This window comes from Gallus gallus, chromosome 13, assembly GCF_016699485.2.
Source record: "Gallus gallus isolate bGalGal1 chromosome 13, bGalGal1.mat.broiler.GRCg7b, whole genome shotgun sequence".
NCBI classification, from domain to species: Eukaryota; Metazoa; Chordata; class Aves; order Galliformes; family Phasianidae; genus Gallus; species Gallus gallus.
The window spans coordinates 15,252,185-15,270,776 of record NC_052544.1 but is presented as its reverse complement, the minus strand read 5'-3'; the positions used below and the strand labels follow the sequence as shown (position 1 = coordinate 15,270,776).

Below are 18,592 nucleotides of genomic sequence, written 5' to 3'. Positions count from 1 at the left end.
CGCTGCGCCGGGCGCTGCTGGGAGCGGGGCGGCGCGGAGCGGGCGGCGGGAGCCGGGCTGCCATGGTGAGCCGGGAAAAGGGGGGCGGCTGCGGGGCTGGGCGGGGGCTGCGCTCCTCGGGGCGACGTGCGGGGACGGGGCGGGGGCGCGGCGGGCTGTGTGTGCGGGATCTCATTGGTAACGGAGGAATCGCGTCGCGCGTGTGCGATGTTTACGCGCCTGCCCCGTAAACGTTAGCTGCGTTGCGCTGCTGCTCCTCGTGCGTTCGGCCCTTCTGCCTGCTGGTGGTTGTCAGCACTGACCCGCGTTGTTCTTGCAGCGTCAGCCCTGCAGCCCGATGGGTTCATCGGTTCTATAACAGCTCTCTGGCAACTGCTTTTAACGGCGGCGATATCTGCGCGTGCTTGAGAGAAGTGGGCGGCTCCGTCCCCAACTGCTGAAACGCCGCTCCCGGAGCGCTGCGGAAGTCGCGTTGTCCGCCCCGGGGGGGGCCGCGCTCCGCTGTGCGCTGCTCGGGCGGACAGCGCCACCTGGCGGCAGCGCCGGGGCGGACGGGGGCTGCTGTGCTGCTGTGCTGCTGCGCTGCCCCGCGCTTCTCTGCGAGTGGAACGGGTCTGTAAGGACTGCAGCGATCTGAAAGGGACGGAGCTTTGCTCTGAAAGGGACGGAGCTTCCCATCTCAGCACTGAGTCCGTAACGTGAGCTTGAAACCAGCCTGTTCAGATATAGAGTCAAATTCACCACCCGCTCACTTTGTAGGTGTTTTTAGGTCTTTCCCAAGCACCCCGTCAGTGGTTTCTTCTCTCCTGGGTCTTTCCGAGGAATAAATGTACACAAGCTGTGTACAATGCCTTCTGTTTCCCTTGTTTCCGCCTTTCACAATGCAGCTATTCCCCCGCTGTGCCTTTCAGCCTGTAGTTGGGCATTCAGTGCATCATGGAAATAACCTGTTACTTATACAGCACAGCGCAATAGCTGGAAATTCATTCAAGTGTTGGAGATGGGGCTAGCTCAGGTGCACATGTGCTGCTGTGTGTGCCCATCCCACGGAGCAGCCCATCACTGCACGAAGGCTTCTATCTATCCCAGCTTAACCGCCCCGACAGAAGCAGCGCTCCTTGGCTGTTCTCAGTGACAGCATTTAAGATGGCCGTAGGAGTTATAAAAAGGAATACACCCTCCAGTGAGTTTTTCACCTCTTGTGTCTTAAGCATTTACCTCTGCAGTGTATAACCGTGGTTTCATGGCGTGGTTCCCTTGCTGTGCACAGGCAGATGGGCCTCGCTGGGCTGACGCGCTCTGCTTTTGCCTCTACAGTCTTCCCAGTCCCATTGGCTGACAGCAGAGGAGAGGACCCAAGTTCTGCTGGATCTCAAAGCTTCGGGCTGGTCTGAGTCGGGCGAAAGAGATGCCATCTACAAAGAGTTCAACTTCAAAAACTTCAATCAGGTCATTATTGCCGTATCCCGTTTTTAACGTAGAGGAAATGCAATTGCTTTCATTTCCATACAGTCCCGATGGGAAAACGTTTGTAGGTGGAACTTCAGGAGTGTCTCTGTAGGGCCAAACCCTGTTGGATTTGCCTCGGTGAATCGTTCTCTGGTTCCAATCTCATGGGGTGGAGTAAATTAAGTCCGTTTTGTAGTTGTTAAGTAGATGTATTCTAATATTATAATTTCTTGATGATAATAATGGGGTCAGGGTCGGTATTATGGGATTAGACAAAGAATACCGGATCCTGATTTGTTTTTTTTCATTCCTTATACTGCTAAATTGGTGCTGGAAAAATGCAACTGTTGGAGAGTGGGGCTTAACTGGGGGAGGGGCAAGGAAAGAAATGGGTAAACGTGAGAACACAAACGTTTGGGAGGTAAGGTGGGGACAACAGGCCCTGTTTCACCTTCCCAGCTGGAAGCCGGCGGCCAATTGGTTCTTCATTGAATCCCCATTGCTGCTCTTGCAGATCTCAGCAGCTTTTTCTTCTGGGTGAAGTCAGAGAGTTACAATGTGTTCATGTTTAATCTGTGGGGATGAGGTGGTTTTCTTACAGTATCAGAAAACAGCAGAGCATGCGGAGGGGATGGAGGATGCCAAGCCCTGCGTGCTGCTCTCCTTGGCTGCTCTTCATCCTGAGGGTTAAGGTGGGACAGGCAGAGCTGTGGCAGACAGCACAGGGGGAGTCCGTGGGAGGGGGCAGGAGGTCCTCTGCAGGTCCTGCAAGGTGGGTAAAATATCCCCATGTGTGATTGCAGAGGCTGTCCATGTTACTGGTGGGGGCGCGGCATGCCCTGCACCTCTGCTTCTTGGTGCCTGTATTTCTGATAGCTACAAATACATGCCACGTTTGTTATGACTTAGGGAACAAAGGACAAAACTGAAGCTACGGACCTGCCTTGTGCTTGGGGGAGTCATCCCTCAGTGAAAACAGAACTCTTAGGTACAGAATCTTTTATTTCAGTTAATAGGTTTGCTGTTTGCAGTACTGACTGTGAGTGCCTGCTAGAAGTCAGGGCATTGAGGAGTGCCATTTCCACTGTGACCTCCCCTCTGCCCTTCTGCAGATAGCACGGAGTCAGGTGTGTTTGTGGGCAGTGGGGCTGACATGAAAGGTACTCCAGATTTACGTTTTGCAGATGATATTGGTATGATTAATGGATTCGTTGCCTCTTTTATTGCTCGCACAGATAATGTTCGTGATGCATGGAAAGTTCTGTGGCTTTAAAATCGATGCCAGGTTTACAAAGTCTGTATATGTCAACAGATGTTAAGAATATAAACACAACTTTTATTATAAAGTCGTGCAAATGTGGAGACATGAACTTGGTTTATGTCTATTATTTTCAGCATGAGGATGAAACGAAACTTCTGTGAAACGAGAGTTATTTGGATTCCTGAAGCTTTCAGGCTGAGATTAGCTTGGTTAAAAGCCATCAGAGCCGAGCTGCCTTTTTAACAGCTGACAAGCTAATGACACTTCTGGCTTAGGGAATTACTTTGTGACATGGAACTTGAAACTGCTGATGCTGTTTGTTAGTCTGAAGATACATTTTCATGGAAATAGGCTTTGGAGCTCGCAGCTCTCTGACTGGAAAGCAGCCTGAAGCTGTGGCTGGGAGCTCTGCGATTGCTCTGTGCTGTGGGCACCCACTGCACAGCGCTGTGTCCTGCTGGGTGCTGCTGGTTGTGCTGCCGTGCTGCATCCAGGGAGGCTGCAGGGCTGGGCTGAGGGCTGGGCTCCGTCCTCCGGCCCCGCCATGCTCCTGTCTTTGTGACTTCTCCCAGCTCCCCCTCTGTTACTCTTTGCTTCCAGGTTCCTTCTGCCAGACCCACAGCGACATGGCAGTGCTGGGTTTGGCTGCGGGGTTGTGGGGGGCAGTGTGCAGCCTGCAGCCTTCCTTTGGTCATCACACCAAGGCAGAAAATGCCGCTGGGCGATGGCATGCTTGGTGATGGCCAGGTTCGGTATTTGCAGCTGTCCCTTTTACAGGGCAAGTTTTTAATTAAGTGTGTTGGGTTGATTGGTTTTTGGTTTTTTTTTTTTCAGATCTCACATAGGAAGTCTCCATAGGACCTCTAATGTCGTTTTACAGAATGCCAGGAAATCAAACGCTCTGAGACTTCTCAGTGTGCTTTCTGTTTTGGGGGTGCAGGATGCAGGTGAGGGATGAGCCTGAGTGGAGGTGACAGCACGGAAAGGCTTTGGAGGACGATGCGTGGGGAGAATGGCAGCACACGTGTTTGATGCACTGGGGGAGACTGCTCTTATAAGAACCTTCGTAGAGGTGTGCAGAAAGTCTGGAGCTGCGCTGTAAGTGCGTGCCCCCGTTTTGCATGCCTGGTGCTGCCTGCACAGCAGAGCTGCTGCTGCTCCCGGCGCGTTGCTCTGTCCTCCGTGTGCATCAAAGGTCGGAACGTTTGCTTTTAGGCAGTGGGTTTCGTTGCCTCTTTATGGACATAATCTTTTGGCTGTTTGTCTGAAATACGTCCACGCCTTCTGCGTATTGAAAACATAATAGCCTTTAACCTACAATCTGCAGAGTTAAAATGAGTTTTATGTAAAAATATTCGGTTGTGGGCCACATCTCCAGCTTTTTATACGCCACAGTGGTCTTGTTTTGTGGGGTTTTTTTTTCCCTTCTCCATTGTCTGATAGTGAGGTCATTTTCAGTCCTCTGAGAAATGTTATTCCCAGCCAGATGCGGGCCATATATTAAAAGTAGCACCTGTGGCTAATATCACAGCAGCTTACCATAAATTTACATGGTAACTAGGATTATATCTGTCAAGACTGTTAAAGAATGTCTAGATTTAATTTGATTTCCAGTATTGAAGGAGCTCTCCAACATTTTGCTTCATAACTGTATTTTAAAAGTTAAAATCACTCCATTGTTAAGTTTTATAGCACTCCCAGTGCCCATTAAGTTGATTTGTTAAATGGAGGTCAGAATAAAGCAAGTTGGCTGCGTTGGGATCGGAAACCAACCCATTTGCCACAGATTCAGCCCTCGCGTGTGAATCTTCGCACAGCCCGGGCACTGATTGGTTTCAGGTGCTGAGCCTGGAGGACCGAGCAGCCCCAGCCCCTCCTTGGCAGCTTTGGCAATCGAAAGACGAGCCCCTTTTCATTGGGTTGGGTGGAATTTGCTGTTTTTAGTGTCGCGTTTGTCTGCCTGCCCCCTCTGCCGGGGTTTTGTGCATTCTGTTGGATGAAAAGACTCGATGGGGTTTTTTTATCCATCTAGGTAGGTGCTGGTTTTCATATACTCCTTCCTAAACCGCTTCATTTTCCCTTATCCTTTGAGTCCTCTCCCATATGCCGTGATTTGTGCACCTGCAGAGTTATGAAAGTATTTCTTTTGGTAGTTATGTTGTTCACTAACTTCCTTGCGTTTATGAATACAATAACTGATTTGCAATAAATCAGGATTATTTACAAGGGACATTATGGAGTTGAGAAAATCTTTGTATCTGAAAATAATGAATTCCTGGCATATCTGCCTGCTGACATTCTCCTTTATTAGAAACTGATAGTGAAATTCTTGGGACTGGCAAAGGTTAACTTGTGGGCTAAAATAGCGTGAGTGGGGTGGTGTGAGCGTCAGAACAGAGTGAAGTAAGTGTGAGTTATTGCAATAGCACGGCTTCCTGGGCTTTGTGCTCCTCACTGACTGGGTGGATAGAACCTGTGCCTTGGGATGGTGGGTCAGGGTCCAGCTGGGGCTTTGGAACCCCATCCATCCATCCATCCATCCATCCATCCATCCATCCATCCATCCGCTCCTTCATTTCTCTATACATCCATCCACTCCTTCATTTCTCTATACATCCACCCACTCCTCTATCTACCTGCTTGGCAGTCAGATCACTTACAATCTTGACACCCTCCATCCCTGGTGTTAGAGGTGGTGATGCTCAGCACATCCTGCTTCCACCTACCTTTCCACCTACCCAGCAGTGAGTATTTTTTCTCCTGATGAGCAATACTGCAGGTGGAAATACACCCTTGGGCTGCATCTAGGCAGAGATGAAATCCTCAGTGCTGGAAGCTGAGAAGTACTGCATTTCTTTTCGTATGGCTAGCAGGGTACACAAACATCCTTACTGTCAGCCCGTGCTCTGGGACATTTTCAGACTAATGTTTTGCACTTGGCAACGTTTTGTCTGTTTTAAATGAAGTTGCCTTAGTGCATCACCTGCCCCTTGTGTCTTTTAAAGGCCTTCCCAGTTCAGCCTTTCTCTCCATGCCCGGGTAACCGTCTTGCTGCAGAGCCTACCGTGTGTTAGCCCTGATGGCAGCTGTATGTTGCTATCCAATGCCGTCCCCTGTCCCTAAGAGCTAACTGCAGTTAGGGATGCTCATGTTCTGGATGAGTTAAGTTGTGGTGCTCCAGAGCACCAACCCTTGGTTTGCTGTCTGTAATTGTCTGCTGTTATTCCCATCGTTGCATTTGCCATGCTGAGCAGACCTGTTGTGTCTCGATGCTGACATCTGCCCAGCCGACCTTCGGGCTGCTCTCCAGCTGCCTCCAGCACAAGCACTTCCTTTGAAAAGATGGATTCATTACCGCTTTAATAGAAATTATTGCACCATTGTTTCAGGCATGAAGCCGAAAGTGCAAAAAGAGATCATTTGTCAAAACGCCGTTTGGGTTCCCAAGCTGTCCTGCACGTTGGGAAGAGAAGAACTGCTTCTCCCCTTTTTCCAGCCCTTTGTAGTGCACGCTGTGGTTGCTCACTTTGTGTGGATTACGGGGAACAAACGTTGCACCCACCTCAGCTGCACCCAAAGGCAGCAAATGTGAGCAGGCTGTGTTTGCTCCCTGCAGCCCTCCATGGGTTTGTCTCTCTGCGAGGGGAAGCAAAGCAGGCTGGTGCTGCCTCTTCCAAAGATGTTCAGCCAGAATATTGGGTTACTTTCAGTTAACGAATCCTCGTGTCTTGTAATTCCTCATGCATTAAGATTTATTTTTATGGGGGTGCTGGAAAGATGCTGATTAAGTGCAAAAAGCACATCTCTCCGCGTTGCTTGTTTAACCTTTCGCATCCCCTTGCTTTTGGGATAATGCCTGGCTACGTTTCCAAGCTGCAAATCGCCTTTTGCAGTTTTCTCACTTTCTCCAAAGAGGAGCACGGAGGAAAGGCACGCTTTGGGATATAACCCTCTGCGATTGCAATTAAAAATGGACTCCGGCTGGCAGAATCAACTGGAAGCAAACCGCAGCGTGCCTGTTCAAGAATTAACCATTGCTTGCCAAAAGCCCATCAGCCCCGCTCGGCGGACATCCGCTCAGCGGCGGCGGGCCGGGTCCTTTCATGCGCCCTGCTTTACACGTTAACGGGTTGGAAGTCGCGGGCCGGCGCTGACCTTTCACATCTGCAGCTCTCACAGTAGGAATCTCCACTCGCTGCTTCCTGTCAGGGCGGATTAGAGTGACGAAGCCCAGCGCTCGCGCTGGCTGCCATTTCGTTTTTTGATCAGAATTATTTCTTTCACAAACAATCACGTTTGCTAAAACGTTACATCTGCTCTGAAAAGCCACTGGCAGACCCACGGTTTATCAGTGTGATGCGAGTGTGGCTGCAGACCAGCTTCGAATGGGGGTGGGGGAGAGCTTCCCATCCTCCTCCTCCCCTCTGTGTCCGCTCCTCTCTCTGTTTTCTTCCTTTAATTTTGTTGGGCTGAAGTGTTGAAGACCGCGGACTGGAGGGGCTCAGAGGGGCTGAGCCGCCACCGCCCGCTGTTGCTTGTTCATCACTCTGTAGGAAAGTGGGATTTGCTCTTAGGTTCAGAGCTCTCATTCGTTGCAGGTGTGATTTTCCGCGTGCTGGGATGAGAATAGCAATGGGCGTTCCAAAACACGTTTGTGGATGGCCAAGGTGGGAGAGGCTTTGTTCCGTGGTGTGCAGCGCGTGCCTGCAGCCAGCAGAAGCTCTGATATGGAAACAGAGCTGTACAGTGTGCTTCCCTCCAGTGTGCTCTTGTGATGTTCGGAAGGAAGTGTGACGTTCACTGGAGGACCACAGAGTGGTATTTGCTGGCTGTTGTGCACGTGCCCGCCTGATCCAGCAGAGCAGGAAATGTGGTGGGTTGCTCGGATTGGGTTGCACAGAATTGGGTTGCCCAGAATGGGTTGCACAGAATGATGGGATGGCTGAGGTTGGAAAGGACCACTTAGGAACAAGGCAGCAAGAACCCACGGACCCTCTCAAAACCCTCCCCTCTCAAAAGGTGGGAGAATTCCCCAAAGAGAAACGTGGGAAGATGCCTGCTCCCACTGCTCTTCCAAAGCCTTTTGTCACTTCTGGACTTGAAATGTCTGTCTGCAGAATACTGGTTGAATGTTATGGTGCCCTATGCATGAGAAGCCTGCCAGTGCTCCGTTCGGCCTCGTGCTGAGTTCAGTGTGCTCACCTGAAATCTCTGTCCTACCTGAAAAGGTGTGTGTGTTGGTTGTTGTCCTCTTCACACAGTGCAGCAATAAGAGAATGGTGAAGGATGGTTATGAGAGCGACTGATGCTTCTCTTAATCCATCACAAAGCAGTGCTTTTCTTATCACTCTTTGATGTCTTCTTAGGATCATAAAGGGCAGAGATGTAGAGGATTAGCAGAGGCAAGGGGTGCTTGCCCTTGGATATTCAGCAGAGAATATTTTGTGTATTAAACTGGCAGTAGGTTTAATCTTGGCCAAAAGACAAAGGAAAACTTTGCCTGAGCGCTCCTTACGTTATCAGCTGTATGTATGGCACGGGAACTTCGTGTCTGCAGAGTGAAATCATTCCTTCACATGCAAGTTAAAAGCACTGGGCGGGGAAAAAAAGGAGATTTTAGTTCTGCTGCAGCCAAGGCCTGTTCTGTCCAAAGTGTGATGCAATGGGCTGATGAACTTCCCTCTTCTTCTGAACTGATTTGGACAAGCCTTCCAGGTGACGAAGCGCCTGAGCTCCATAGAAGAAGATCTGGGCACGCTGGTGAGGTTGAGACGTTGCATGGACAAGTTTCCCTTTGCTCTGCAGAGATGAGCGTTGGTGCTGAGGGTGGGCACTGTGTGGTCATTCCGCTGCCTCTTCCCATCCTCATGCTGGGCCAACCGTTTCTTTCTGTTATCATCGTTCTCTCAGTTGCGCTGCCAGGAGAGTTATTGTTTTATGTGACTGATTGCTTTAGCAGGTGCTCAGTAATGGGGGCTTCGTTGTGCTGTTTAATGGTTTGAGGTTGGGTGCAGAAAGCTCATTTTAAAAAGCCACGTTTTGTGAAATAGCCCTTTTATTTGGTGCAAACCTCCTAAGTGCAACCTTTACATTCCTTGTTGGAGCTGGAGGATTCCTTCCACCTTCAAGTTCCATTGTGAAACTTGTGATTACTTTCCATCCTTTTCCCACGTTGAGTAAGCAGCAGTGGCATTAAGGAAAGGCCAAGTGATGAGCTGCGTGGGATCTCTGCAACCTGACTGCTCCTCACTGTTGAATAAGTAGTGGCTGTGTTTGCCCGGCTGAAGGAACAGGGGCTGAAGAAGCCAAAAGAAAAGCATTTATTTAGAACACTTCTGAAGAGAAAGACAGATCACAAATATGTGTTGGGAAACCCTTGCAGTGGCGTCTGATGTTAGCTGGCTTGGGTTTGTCACTGACGCCGCTACGGTGGAATTCATTTACTGGTGAATTAAGAAAACACCACTAAATCTTTGCTTCTCTTGGCTCCTGTCTCTTGGCTGTGATGACTCTGAGTCCCCAGGGCTGTGGGACCAGGCAATGGGAAGAGCCCGGCCATGGTGGAGATGGGACCATGTCACAGCTTTGTCTGGGGTTTTAAATTTAGGGCTTCTGTGTGTTTTGCAATAGACTTTGTGGACAGCTACAGTTCATTTTATGTGCCTGCAGGCAAATGAGTGTTCTCTGTGATATGGTTGTATTGAGTGCCGGGAGTCTAAAATAGCTTTGAACCTTTTGTTTAAGAAAGAACAACTTGAGGAGGAAGTTGGAATGCTGCTTTAAGATGCCTCACTTGCACTCCATCGAGTTTATAAATCTTTTTGGTGCATGAGGTGATTAATTTGGGCATGAAGCCTGTTCATTGAATCACTGTGTGTATTACCTGCTTGCTGTTCACAAAGCCCAGGTGCAATCACTTGCTGTAATAAAAATGAGAATAGGAGAGATGATCTTTGGTGCTGCTGGAAAAGTAAAAAATGTGATGGGGAAGAGGGTAATAGATGTAACATTTTGTATCGTACTGTCACCAATAGGAGAAAAGCAAGTTCAGCAGTTACGGAAGTGCAGGTCTTGTGCGTGTGATGCAAGAGTCAATCCAGAGCAGGAGGAGCAAGTCAGTGCTCCTCCATCTTCCTGCCAGCCCCTTTTCTCCGTGGAAAAGTGCTATTTTTCAGACCCATTAGGTCTCAGGTGGGACAGGTTGTGCCTGCTCCTGCTTTGTGTCCTTGCCGAGGTTGCTGCCGTGCATGGAGGAAGCAGCCCTGGTGCAAGGCTACTGGAGCATGGCATGGCATGGCAAGGCAAAGCATGATAAGGCATGGCAAGGTGTGGCAAGGCAAAGCATGATATGGTATGGCAAGGCATGGCATGGCTAAGTGTGGCAAGGCATGACAAAGCATGGCAAGACAAGGCATGACATGGCAAGGCAAAGCATGGTAAGGCATGGCAAAGCATGATATGGCATAGTAGGGCATGGCATGGCAAAGTGCAGCAAGGCATGGCAAAGTGCAGCAAGGCATGACAAAGCATGGCAAATCATGGTAAGGCGTGGCAAGACGTGACAAAGCGTGGTGAGGCATGACAAAGCATGGCAACCCCTGGCATGGCATCACATCCCACTGGAGCAGCACCTGACCTGGGTCACACTGTGGGGATCTGAGCCTCCCCGTGCAGCCAGCAGCCTTCCTGTGGACAGAATTCCTGGGATCGCTGTCTGTCATCTCCTGCAGCGCTTGACATTGTGCGGTACCTGCATGAGCAAACGCCCCCTGGAATAGAGGCCATGCCTCAGAGCTCCAGCTCTGATTGCCTGCATTTATTCTTCATGTTCTTCAAATTGGTAAATCATATGACAATAAACAGAAATACCCTCAATGAAGAGAGAAGGGGAAACTGTTGTTTATCTGGTCAGGTGGTTTAGATTAGCAGTGATGCTGGTCTGTATTATGTTACTTTAAATCATAGTGTCCCAACAGGACATAAATTATGAAGATTGTTACAGTATGTTTCATCCAATGTAAGATCAACAAATTGGAATAATTTTTTTATAGGAAAATCAGTGCTTTGGCAAGGTTATTGTTGAAGAATTTAACTTGAGCTTTGCTTGCATTATTTCTTAATATATAAAAACTATTTGCATAATGTATGAAGTATAAACATTTTTAGAATCAAAGGCAGGAATGCCTTTTCCAAGATTACATAGAGTGGCAAACTACTTAGAATAGATCAGTGTTTGTGCTTTTGCTGTCAGAAATGTTTGATGTAGAGCTGGCTAGCTGGTTTCTTCACCGACATAATTGTAAACAAGTGTTGCGAGACAGAAACAGCGTTCTTTGTGGAGCTCAGTGTAAAGGTTTTCACATAGGCAGTGTGGGACTTGGAGGGCAGTGTTTGCAGCCACGGTACGCATACAAGTAGGTGACTTCTTTTAGAGAGCAGAGCAGTGATTCGTGTTTGTGTAAGGGATGTGTGCTGCTCAGTGCACGGGATGGGGGTTATAAATGCAGGAAGGTGTAGATAGTGACGTTTTGAATGAAGGGTCTTTCAGTTTTGCTTTGTTTTATGCAGCTTCATGTTGCTTTATGAGGACAGCAGTGTCCAGTGCTTGCCAGCGTGTCCGTAGTGCTCCATGGCCACAGTCCCCTTTGCCATGGAGGATGGAGGGATGGCACACATGGCCGTGGCACAGTCGCTGCTTCCCAGGCTCACTGGAGGTGGTTCTGGCAGCAAAGTGGTGCCAATGGGCCCGACATGGAAACGTGTCTTTCAGAATGAATGCCAGACCTCATGTGCTGCCTTCACCTCCTTAAACATCAGTTGCATTCTTTGTTGCGAGATGATTTTTGCATATTTATTTGATGGGAGTATTTCCTAATGGAACAAAGAGAATGAAAATGAAACAAGCCGTGGGTTTTTCATGGGAGCACAACGCCAGATGTCATGAGATTGAGTTAAACCCTCAGGGCTAGCCACACGTAACTCAGGATAGCTCAACATCAGAGAGCTTTTCCTTCGCTCTGCTGACCCGTTGCTCACTGGAAGGTGGTGATGTGAGCTGGGTGAGTGAAAGCTGCTCCACTTTGGAAACGGACTGCAGTGATTGGAGTTTGCTGTTAGAAGTGTCAAGCTGCAAAGGGGCCCACATGCTGTATGCTGTGCACAGTGAGGGTCCTTCCTTGGGTGGATGGAAAGCAAACGTGCTGAGAGTGGTCATCTCTTGCCGTGTATGACAGCATTGCTGTGATGTGTTGTGTTTGCTCGTCTCTTACTGCCAAATGGCACTGATGCAGCACGGATGGGTGTGGAAGGGAAGACAGGTAGCCCTCACACCGCAGAGGGCCAAGGTTAATGCTACCTCCAGCATTATAATGACAGATGGGAGGCAGAACCCTCAGTGTACTGTGATTAGCATATGGTTTCCTTGGCCGAGCATCTGAAGGATTTAGGAAGCCTCGGTACTCCCTTTGTAACCCGCGCTTTAAAACAAATAAATAAAGCCCGTCGTCCGGCCACCTCGTCGGGCCTCGCGGCTGTTTTTCTTGAGTACCTCCATTTCTGAGTCAAGCCGTGTCAGCTGCCGTGCTCGGCGATGCGCTGCGGTGATCCATCACCGGGACGCGCTGCTCGGTGATGTATGAGCGCGACATCCCGACCCGCGCCGCTTTGATGTGCAGCTCGTCGAGATAACGTTGGCAAGCGCCGCACAGAAAGCAGCGTGCTTAAAAAGCGTGAAGATGAATTGATTCCTCGCTTAACAAGTGTGAAAGGAAGAAGAATAGCAGATTAGCCCCGGGATCCCACGGTTCTCCCGAAGCTGTTAAGCGCGGTGCGAAGCGGTGGATGGAGTTTCAGCTTTCCCGGCGCTGCTTCTCCCATTCTCTGGCAACAAAAGTCACATTAAGCCTCGTTTTCTGATAGCTTGTTCTGTCACTTCTCAAAGCGTTTCTTCTTTCGTAACTTCATTAGGTTAATGTGTTCTTCTGAGAGTAGCTCTGATTTTCGTCTCATGGAGGCATGCTACGGCAAGGCTTAAACACCATTTTAGAAGTGCTGTTTCATCTGAAACACCCTTAGCTTTTAGTTCTTTCATGATCTTAAAAGACATGAAGGGCAGAGACGTGCTGGCACACCCAAGGATCTCTCTATCTGCTCGGGGTCGCTTCGCTCATCCCTTTCCTGGTGCTGTTCCTGACTCAGCGCAGGGCTCTGTGATCTTCCAGGACCCGGGTGATGCATCAGACTTAGAGCAACCTGTGTGTCCGGGTGTTACTGCAGACAAAACGTCCTGAAAGGTGTACGTTGAAAATCTCTTCCTCTCATTCCGAAAACCCAGAATACTTTAGGATGGTTAATAATACATCAGAGGCTCCTTCCGCACCTCTTCGTGGCTTCTAGGAAATGCAGGCAACCTTTCTTACCGCTCTCTTTGTTTTTCAAGGGAAGATGGAAAAACGTGCCCGTTAACATCAGGGGGGCTGCAGAGCTGTTGTTGCAGTGAAGGTCACGGTCGGCGTTGAGTGGCTGTCCCAGCTTCACCCAGCAGCCCGCGTTGGGCTGATGGATTCTGCCCACTGCTGCAGTCTTGGCAATGATCTTGCACTGCAGACTGCTTAATAATTTTCATTATTTTTAATTCAAGTTGAAGAAGTGCAGGCTCCTGCTCAAATTAAGGTTGGTTGTGTTGCCGGAATGTGGTAATTACTTTAATTGATCACGAGATAGTTTCCTTGATCACCAATTAGACCAAATTACCGATCAAGTTTCAAGACGTGAAGAAATGTCCGAACTGATTTTGTGTAATAGTGTTTTCATATCTAATCAAGCCTAAATATCTTTTCCTTGCAGAGCCAATTGTATTTTCTCAAAGAGAGGTTACGGCTCTACAAATATCAAGGCGATTCCCAAACAATAGCATTCCAATTCGTTTAATTAGCAGGGGAAGTATTTAGGACCGTAATGGAGATTGCATTGGTGAAATTGCCCAGTGGAACTGTAGCTCATTTTCTTAGCAGGAGATGCTTCTATTTTGCGTATAACTGAGATGAGCTGGTACACAGAAATGAGGGGCTTCAGCAGTTTGCAGTGGGGGAGAGCAGCGGGGCACAGGCACAGATATGGGTGCAGTGTGCTTGGGAATCCCTCGTGGGATCTGGGCAACCCCAGTCCCAGCAACCCACGTATGTCTGTATGTCAGAGCTGCACGGGTGTACTCACACACCCTGGTGGGGGACGCGTGGACCTGGTGGAGCTTTCCATAGGTTTAATCTGGCTTTCCTTCTGCTGTTCTTTGTACAAAGGCAACGTGTTGGTCGTTGCAACACTGTCTTAATTTTTCTCTGTATAGGCTGCTGTGGAAATGTATGGGTTGCCAGTAGACCTCAATCTTAATAGAGTCGTATTCGATTCCTATTGCGACCCTGGGCAGTCTAAGAACGATTGAATGCAATGTTTCAGAGCTATTAATGCACGTGGGTTTCGTTGCTGATACACATCGTACCGCTCTGTGCTCCACAGCGTGCTGCTGGAACACGGGGCATCCTCTAACAGTAATTGTCCGCTCCGAGGAAAACGAAACCAAATGAGGGCTTCAAGGGAAGTTGGATTTCCCGAATTTTGGAATGCTCTTGGGTCAAGGAAAAAAGCTTTTTAATTGCTGACAGTTTGGTGATTTCCAAATGACAAGCCTCATTGGAATGATTTTCTCTGATTATAACGTTTGCATTCATTGGGCTGGCGAAGCGACGAACAAAGTCATACTTCATCCAGGCACCGATGCTAGTTTTTTTTTCTTTTTTCCTTAAAGGTTTTTGTAATTTGTGAGGGGAAAAAAGACTGAAACTATTATCAGCCATTATATGTTATTCATTGACCACATGTTTGTTTGAAGCGGCCATCGCTTGGTGGAATGCAGGCTCTATGCGTTCTCTTCCATAAATGAGCGCTAAAAACGTACCTAAATCAGATAGGTCTTTGTTGAGATCGTTGCATTCTAATACGAACCAGACTATAACGTGGATGTTACTTTTGCTTTGCATGTTAATTTAGGTCCCAACGCTGATGGATGGAGCGCAGCTTGAATAAAGCCCATTGACTTGGAGGCGTTCTGCACACGCACTGAGGCCCTTCGGACCCCGCTGCATAATTGCATTCTTGATTTACATGGACGTTCTCATTTTCTTTATAATGCAGTGATTTGCTCTTAAGCATTTTGGCAGGGGTGTGCTATTATTTTCTTCTTGAGCCCGTGATAAAACCTGCATCCTGGGGGAAAGTGCTGTGCGGAATATAGGGGCAGAGGATTGGGAAACCCATTTTAACTCACTTAAGGTAAAATATTTTCTCATAAAGCAGAGAGGCAAAGCCACCTGCCTCCTTTCTCCCCCCAAGTAAAATAAATAGCAAAATAGTTACGTGAGAGGACGTGTTTCTGGAAATGGTATCTGTCCAGTATGGGAATATTGTGGCATGGGCCCGAGCTGGAAACAACACATTGGCAAAGGTGTAGCGAGGAGTGAGGGCTGCTGGGATGGATGTTTAAAACCATTTTGGGGTGCCAAGGGTAAAATCATTGTTCCCGTGCAACTGCTTTGAATCCTGGAGCGGGTAACATTGAGCTGTCATTCACCAGGAGCCAAAGGGGAGGATTTCAGTGAGGTCAGGAAGCACGTTGGTGGCTCAAGGACCAAAGGACTTCTCCAGCAGGTTCTGAGATTTCGGAGTGAATCTTGCAGATCAGCTGCCAGAACGTCTGCCATCTGCATCCTGGCAGATAGAGGAAGGCTTTCCTCTCTGTTCTTTCTCCCCTAGGCATTCGGATTTATGACACGAGTTGCTCTACAGGCAGAGAAGATGAATCACCACCCGGAATGGTTCAATGTCTACAGCAAGGTAAGGTGCACACACAGACCAAAGCACTGGCCTTCCTGTGGTCTGTGTACAGTGGAGGAGCAGAGGGAATGGGGAGGTGATGTGTCTTTCTCTAGAGATGTGGGACTTCAAAGAGGTGCTGTGATTGGTGGCGGTGAGCTGGCACCAGGCATCCGGCTGTTTGTGGCTGCTTGCCTCGTGGCTCAGGGCTGGCACTTTGCCTTGCTGGCCGAGAGCAGAGCAGAAGCCTGTAACCTCTTCTGTAGGCAGCCTGTGTGAGTGGCTGTGCAGGTACCTGGGTGGCAGCCTGGCAGCCTAAATTGAGATTGCATTTGTTAAACATCCCCAGCCCCTGTGTATCAGCTTATAAAACTTGTTTATAACATTGCCTGGCTGCTGCTGGTCTTGCCATTACAGAGGTTAGAATGTACTCTGCAACCCTTGGAAGAAAGGTGCTGCGTGAGGGGGAAACCACTGCTCCCCCCTCATTTGGATTTCCTGGTGCTTCTCGCTGCACTGTGTTGCAGCATTGGCAGATCCGTGCTGTCCCATAGATACACCCGGAGGAGCTGTGGGTGGGCAGGCATGGCTTCTCCATGGGGCACCATCCTTGTAACACCTTGCTGCTCCTTCCTGGCAGGTTCAGATCACCCTCATTTCCCACGACTGCGGCGGGCTGACCAAGAGAGACGTGAAGCTGGCTCAGTTCATTGACAAGGCTGCTGCCTCTGTATAAAGCAGGTACATGGTGTTTTAAAGCACTGTCTTGTATTTTGAATAGTGTGCCTCGTTCACCGTAACTCTGATTTCACAGCCCCCCTGAAAGGACAGAGTATTCTGTAAAGAGTGGCATAGCTTTGTTTGCCTTGAAGGCTTTTATCTGAGAGACCCCTCTGAATGCCCGTGCTCACCCTTTTCAGTGCTGACTTCCATATCCCCCGTGCTACTCCAACAAACAGCACCAGGTCTCAGCTCCCGGCGCTGTTAATGAAACGCAGTATATATATGGGTGCAGTGCTGGGTCAGGCAGTGCCCAGCACGCTGCAGGACGGAGCCGTTAGCTCTGCTTGTACCTGCAGGAGGGGAGGAGGAGCCTGGCTGGGTGCCGGCAGCGAGGGAAGCAGCATTAGCAGGATTCTTGCTAAGCTGGGCTCGGCCGGAGCTATGCTCACCCTCCTTGTAGCTGCCAGTCCCCGTGTGCCCTGCGAGCCCCTCGAGTGCAGCACCAGCAGAGTGACCCCTGTGAAATGCCTGCAGCGTGGCTGGGGGTCACCGAGGGCACGGCTGGGAAATGAGACACACATCGAGGGGCAGCGGCTGCCAGGATCTATTCTGGGTATGTGAGCAGAGTGTGTGGTCTCTCAGCTATTCGGGATGCAAAATGCCAGTAGCTGACATGCAGATACTGCTATCGGTAAAATAGGAATAGTATTTTTGTTAATGCTTAGCAAGTGCACTGTCACGTGCTAATTGGGGGCAGGAGGCGAGATGTGAGATGTTGGGATCTACTGGTGCTGCCTGTACTGGGGATATTGATATTAAAACCTAAAAAAGGCCTGGATTCAAGCAACGTGCTCCAATGTTCTTTGCTTCAGAGTGCCTTTCCCCACTGAAGCGGTGGATTTCCCTGGTGTGGCTTCAAGTCGGGCTGCGATGTCTCCTGTTCCTGGTGGAGGAGTGAAACGAGTCTCACCCACTGATAGGATGGAGTCTGCAATGAACGGTGCAAAACTCTGCTGTTAGAAATCGATACAGGATGCCAACGCTTTGCATCAAGCCAATAAAATCAAATTCCTCCTTTGTAATTTGTTTCTTTATTATTATACATATGTGACAAAGCTGTTTAGTTTGAAGATAAATAATATTTAGTCTCTGGGTGGTCTTTGGTTTAGAGTATTGATATTTATTTACATACTCGGAGGGAAAAATCCCCACCAACTGATTTCTCCCTGAGCGCCGCTGTCTGTATGGCACAGAGCTGTGCAGCCACCGTACGTCGCAGCTCCCAGCCTGGGGAAGGAGCAAAACCAGCCCAAGAGGAGGAGCTCAGCTTCGGAACGCTCACAGCAGTGTGGTCTCCAGGTCAGTGCTTGTTCAGCTCTTTATTCCTGGGGCATTTCTGAACTATAGCCCAACTGCGTGGGGAACCCCCAGTGAGCTCTTCGGCCCTGCAGCATCTCTCACCCCCATCCCGTGGCTCCCAGCCCCGTTCCCTTCTCCTGCATCCCCTCAGCTCTTCTCCACTCATGTGGAGGTGCTGAGTGCAGGATGCTGGGGCACTGATCAGGGCACTGTCTCCCTGACCAAGCTGGAACTTCATGGGTAATTTATACAGCATGGATTCAATGAAAGGTATGGGATCCCAGCCAGGAAACAGCCTGAGGCTGCACTGCAAAGAGCATCACCGGCTCTGCTCTGAACAAAAGTAGCCAGACCATGAGCGTTGGGGCTTCTCCAGATGATGGCATCTGAGGAGCTGCCCAGCTCCACCCAGCAGGTGGGCTCCAGCAACTGCCCAACTTACAGCTTTCCCTGCTGATCAGCTCCTCTTTGGGCAGGTTCGATGGCAGCAGCACCACACCCTCTGCTCTTGCACACTAATTGCATTTCCCCGCTTCTCTCTTTGAGATCTACTTGGGTGCATCTCAGCTGAGCCACCTCTCTGTGTCCCCCACCGACCCACCCCGCAGCTGCTGGGAAGTGCAGTCCCTGCAACACTGATCTGCAGCCACAGGAAATTAAAAACCAAACACACGGGGCTGGGAGAGCAGAGCACGAGGGATGCCTGCAGTGCACTCCTTGTTGGGGATTGCCATTCGGGTCCTGACAGCCCCAAGGACTGCTCAGGGACAGGACCGGCCCGTTTTCCCTTCCTTTCCCCAAAGTGGGAGCCCAGCTCCAGTAAACTGCAGGATGCACACCTGGTGCAGCAGGAGGTGGCCTCCCACCCCAGCACGAGGGCTCCTCCTTGTCCCTTTCAGCTCCCTGAGCCTACAGCATCAATTTTGAAAGCTC

The 18,592-nt window shown here is 49.6% G+C and overlaps 1 protein-coding gene across 3 annotated transcripts; it reads left to right on the top strand.

The window, feature by feature from the left end:
- Positions 1–19: 19 nt before the first annotated feature.
- On the top strand, positions 20–17,382 carry PCBD2 (pterin-4 alpha-carbinolamine dehydratase 2). Of its 3 annotated transcripts, NM_204203.3 has the most exons (5): positions 50–65; positions 1,318–1,449; positions 15,518–15,598; positions 16,218–16,318; positions 17,173–17,382. In NM_204203.3, exons 1-4 carry the CDS (start codon positions 63–65, stop codon positions 16,311–16,313), a joined length of 312 nt encoding a protein of 103 aa, NP_989534.2. In that variant the 5' UTR covers positions 50–62; the 3' UTR covers positions 16,314–16,318; positions 17,173–17,382. The 3 variants fall into 3 exon arrangements, with proteins under 3 accessions (XP_015149470.2, NP_989534.2, XP_025010548.1); XM_015293984.3 differs by lacking the exon at positions 1,318–1,449 and having other exon boundaries at positions 20–65; XM_025154780.2 differs by lacking the exons at positions 50–65; positions 1,318–1,449 and adding an exon at positions 14,756–15,037.
- The last annotated feature ends 1,210 nt before the right edge of the window (positions 17,383–18,592 follow it).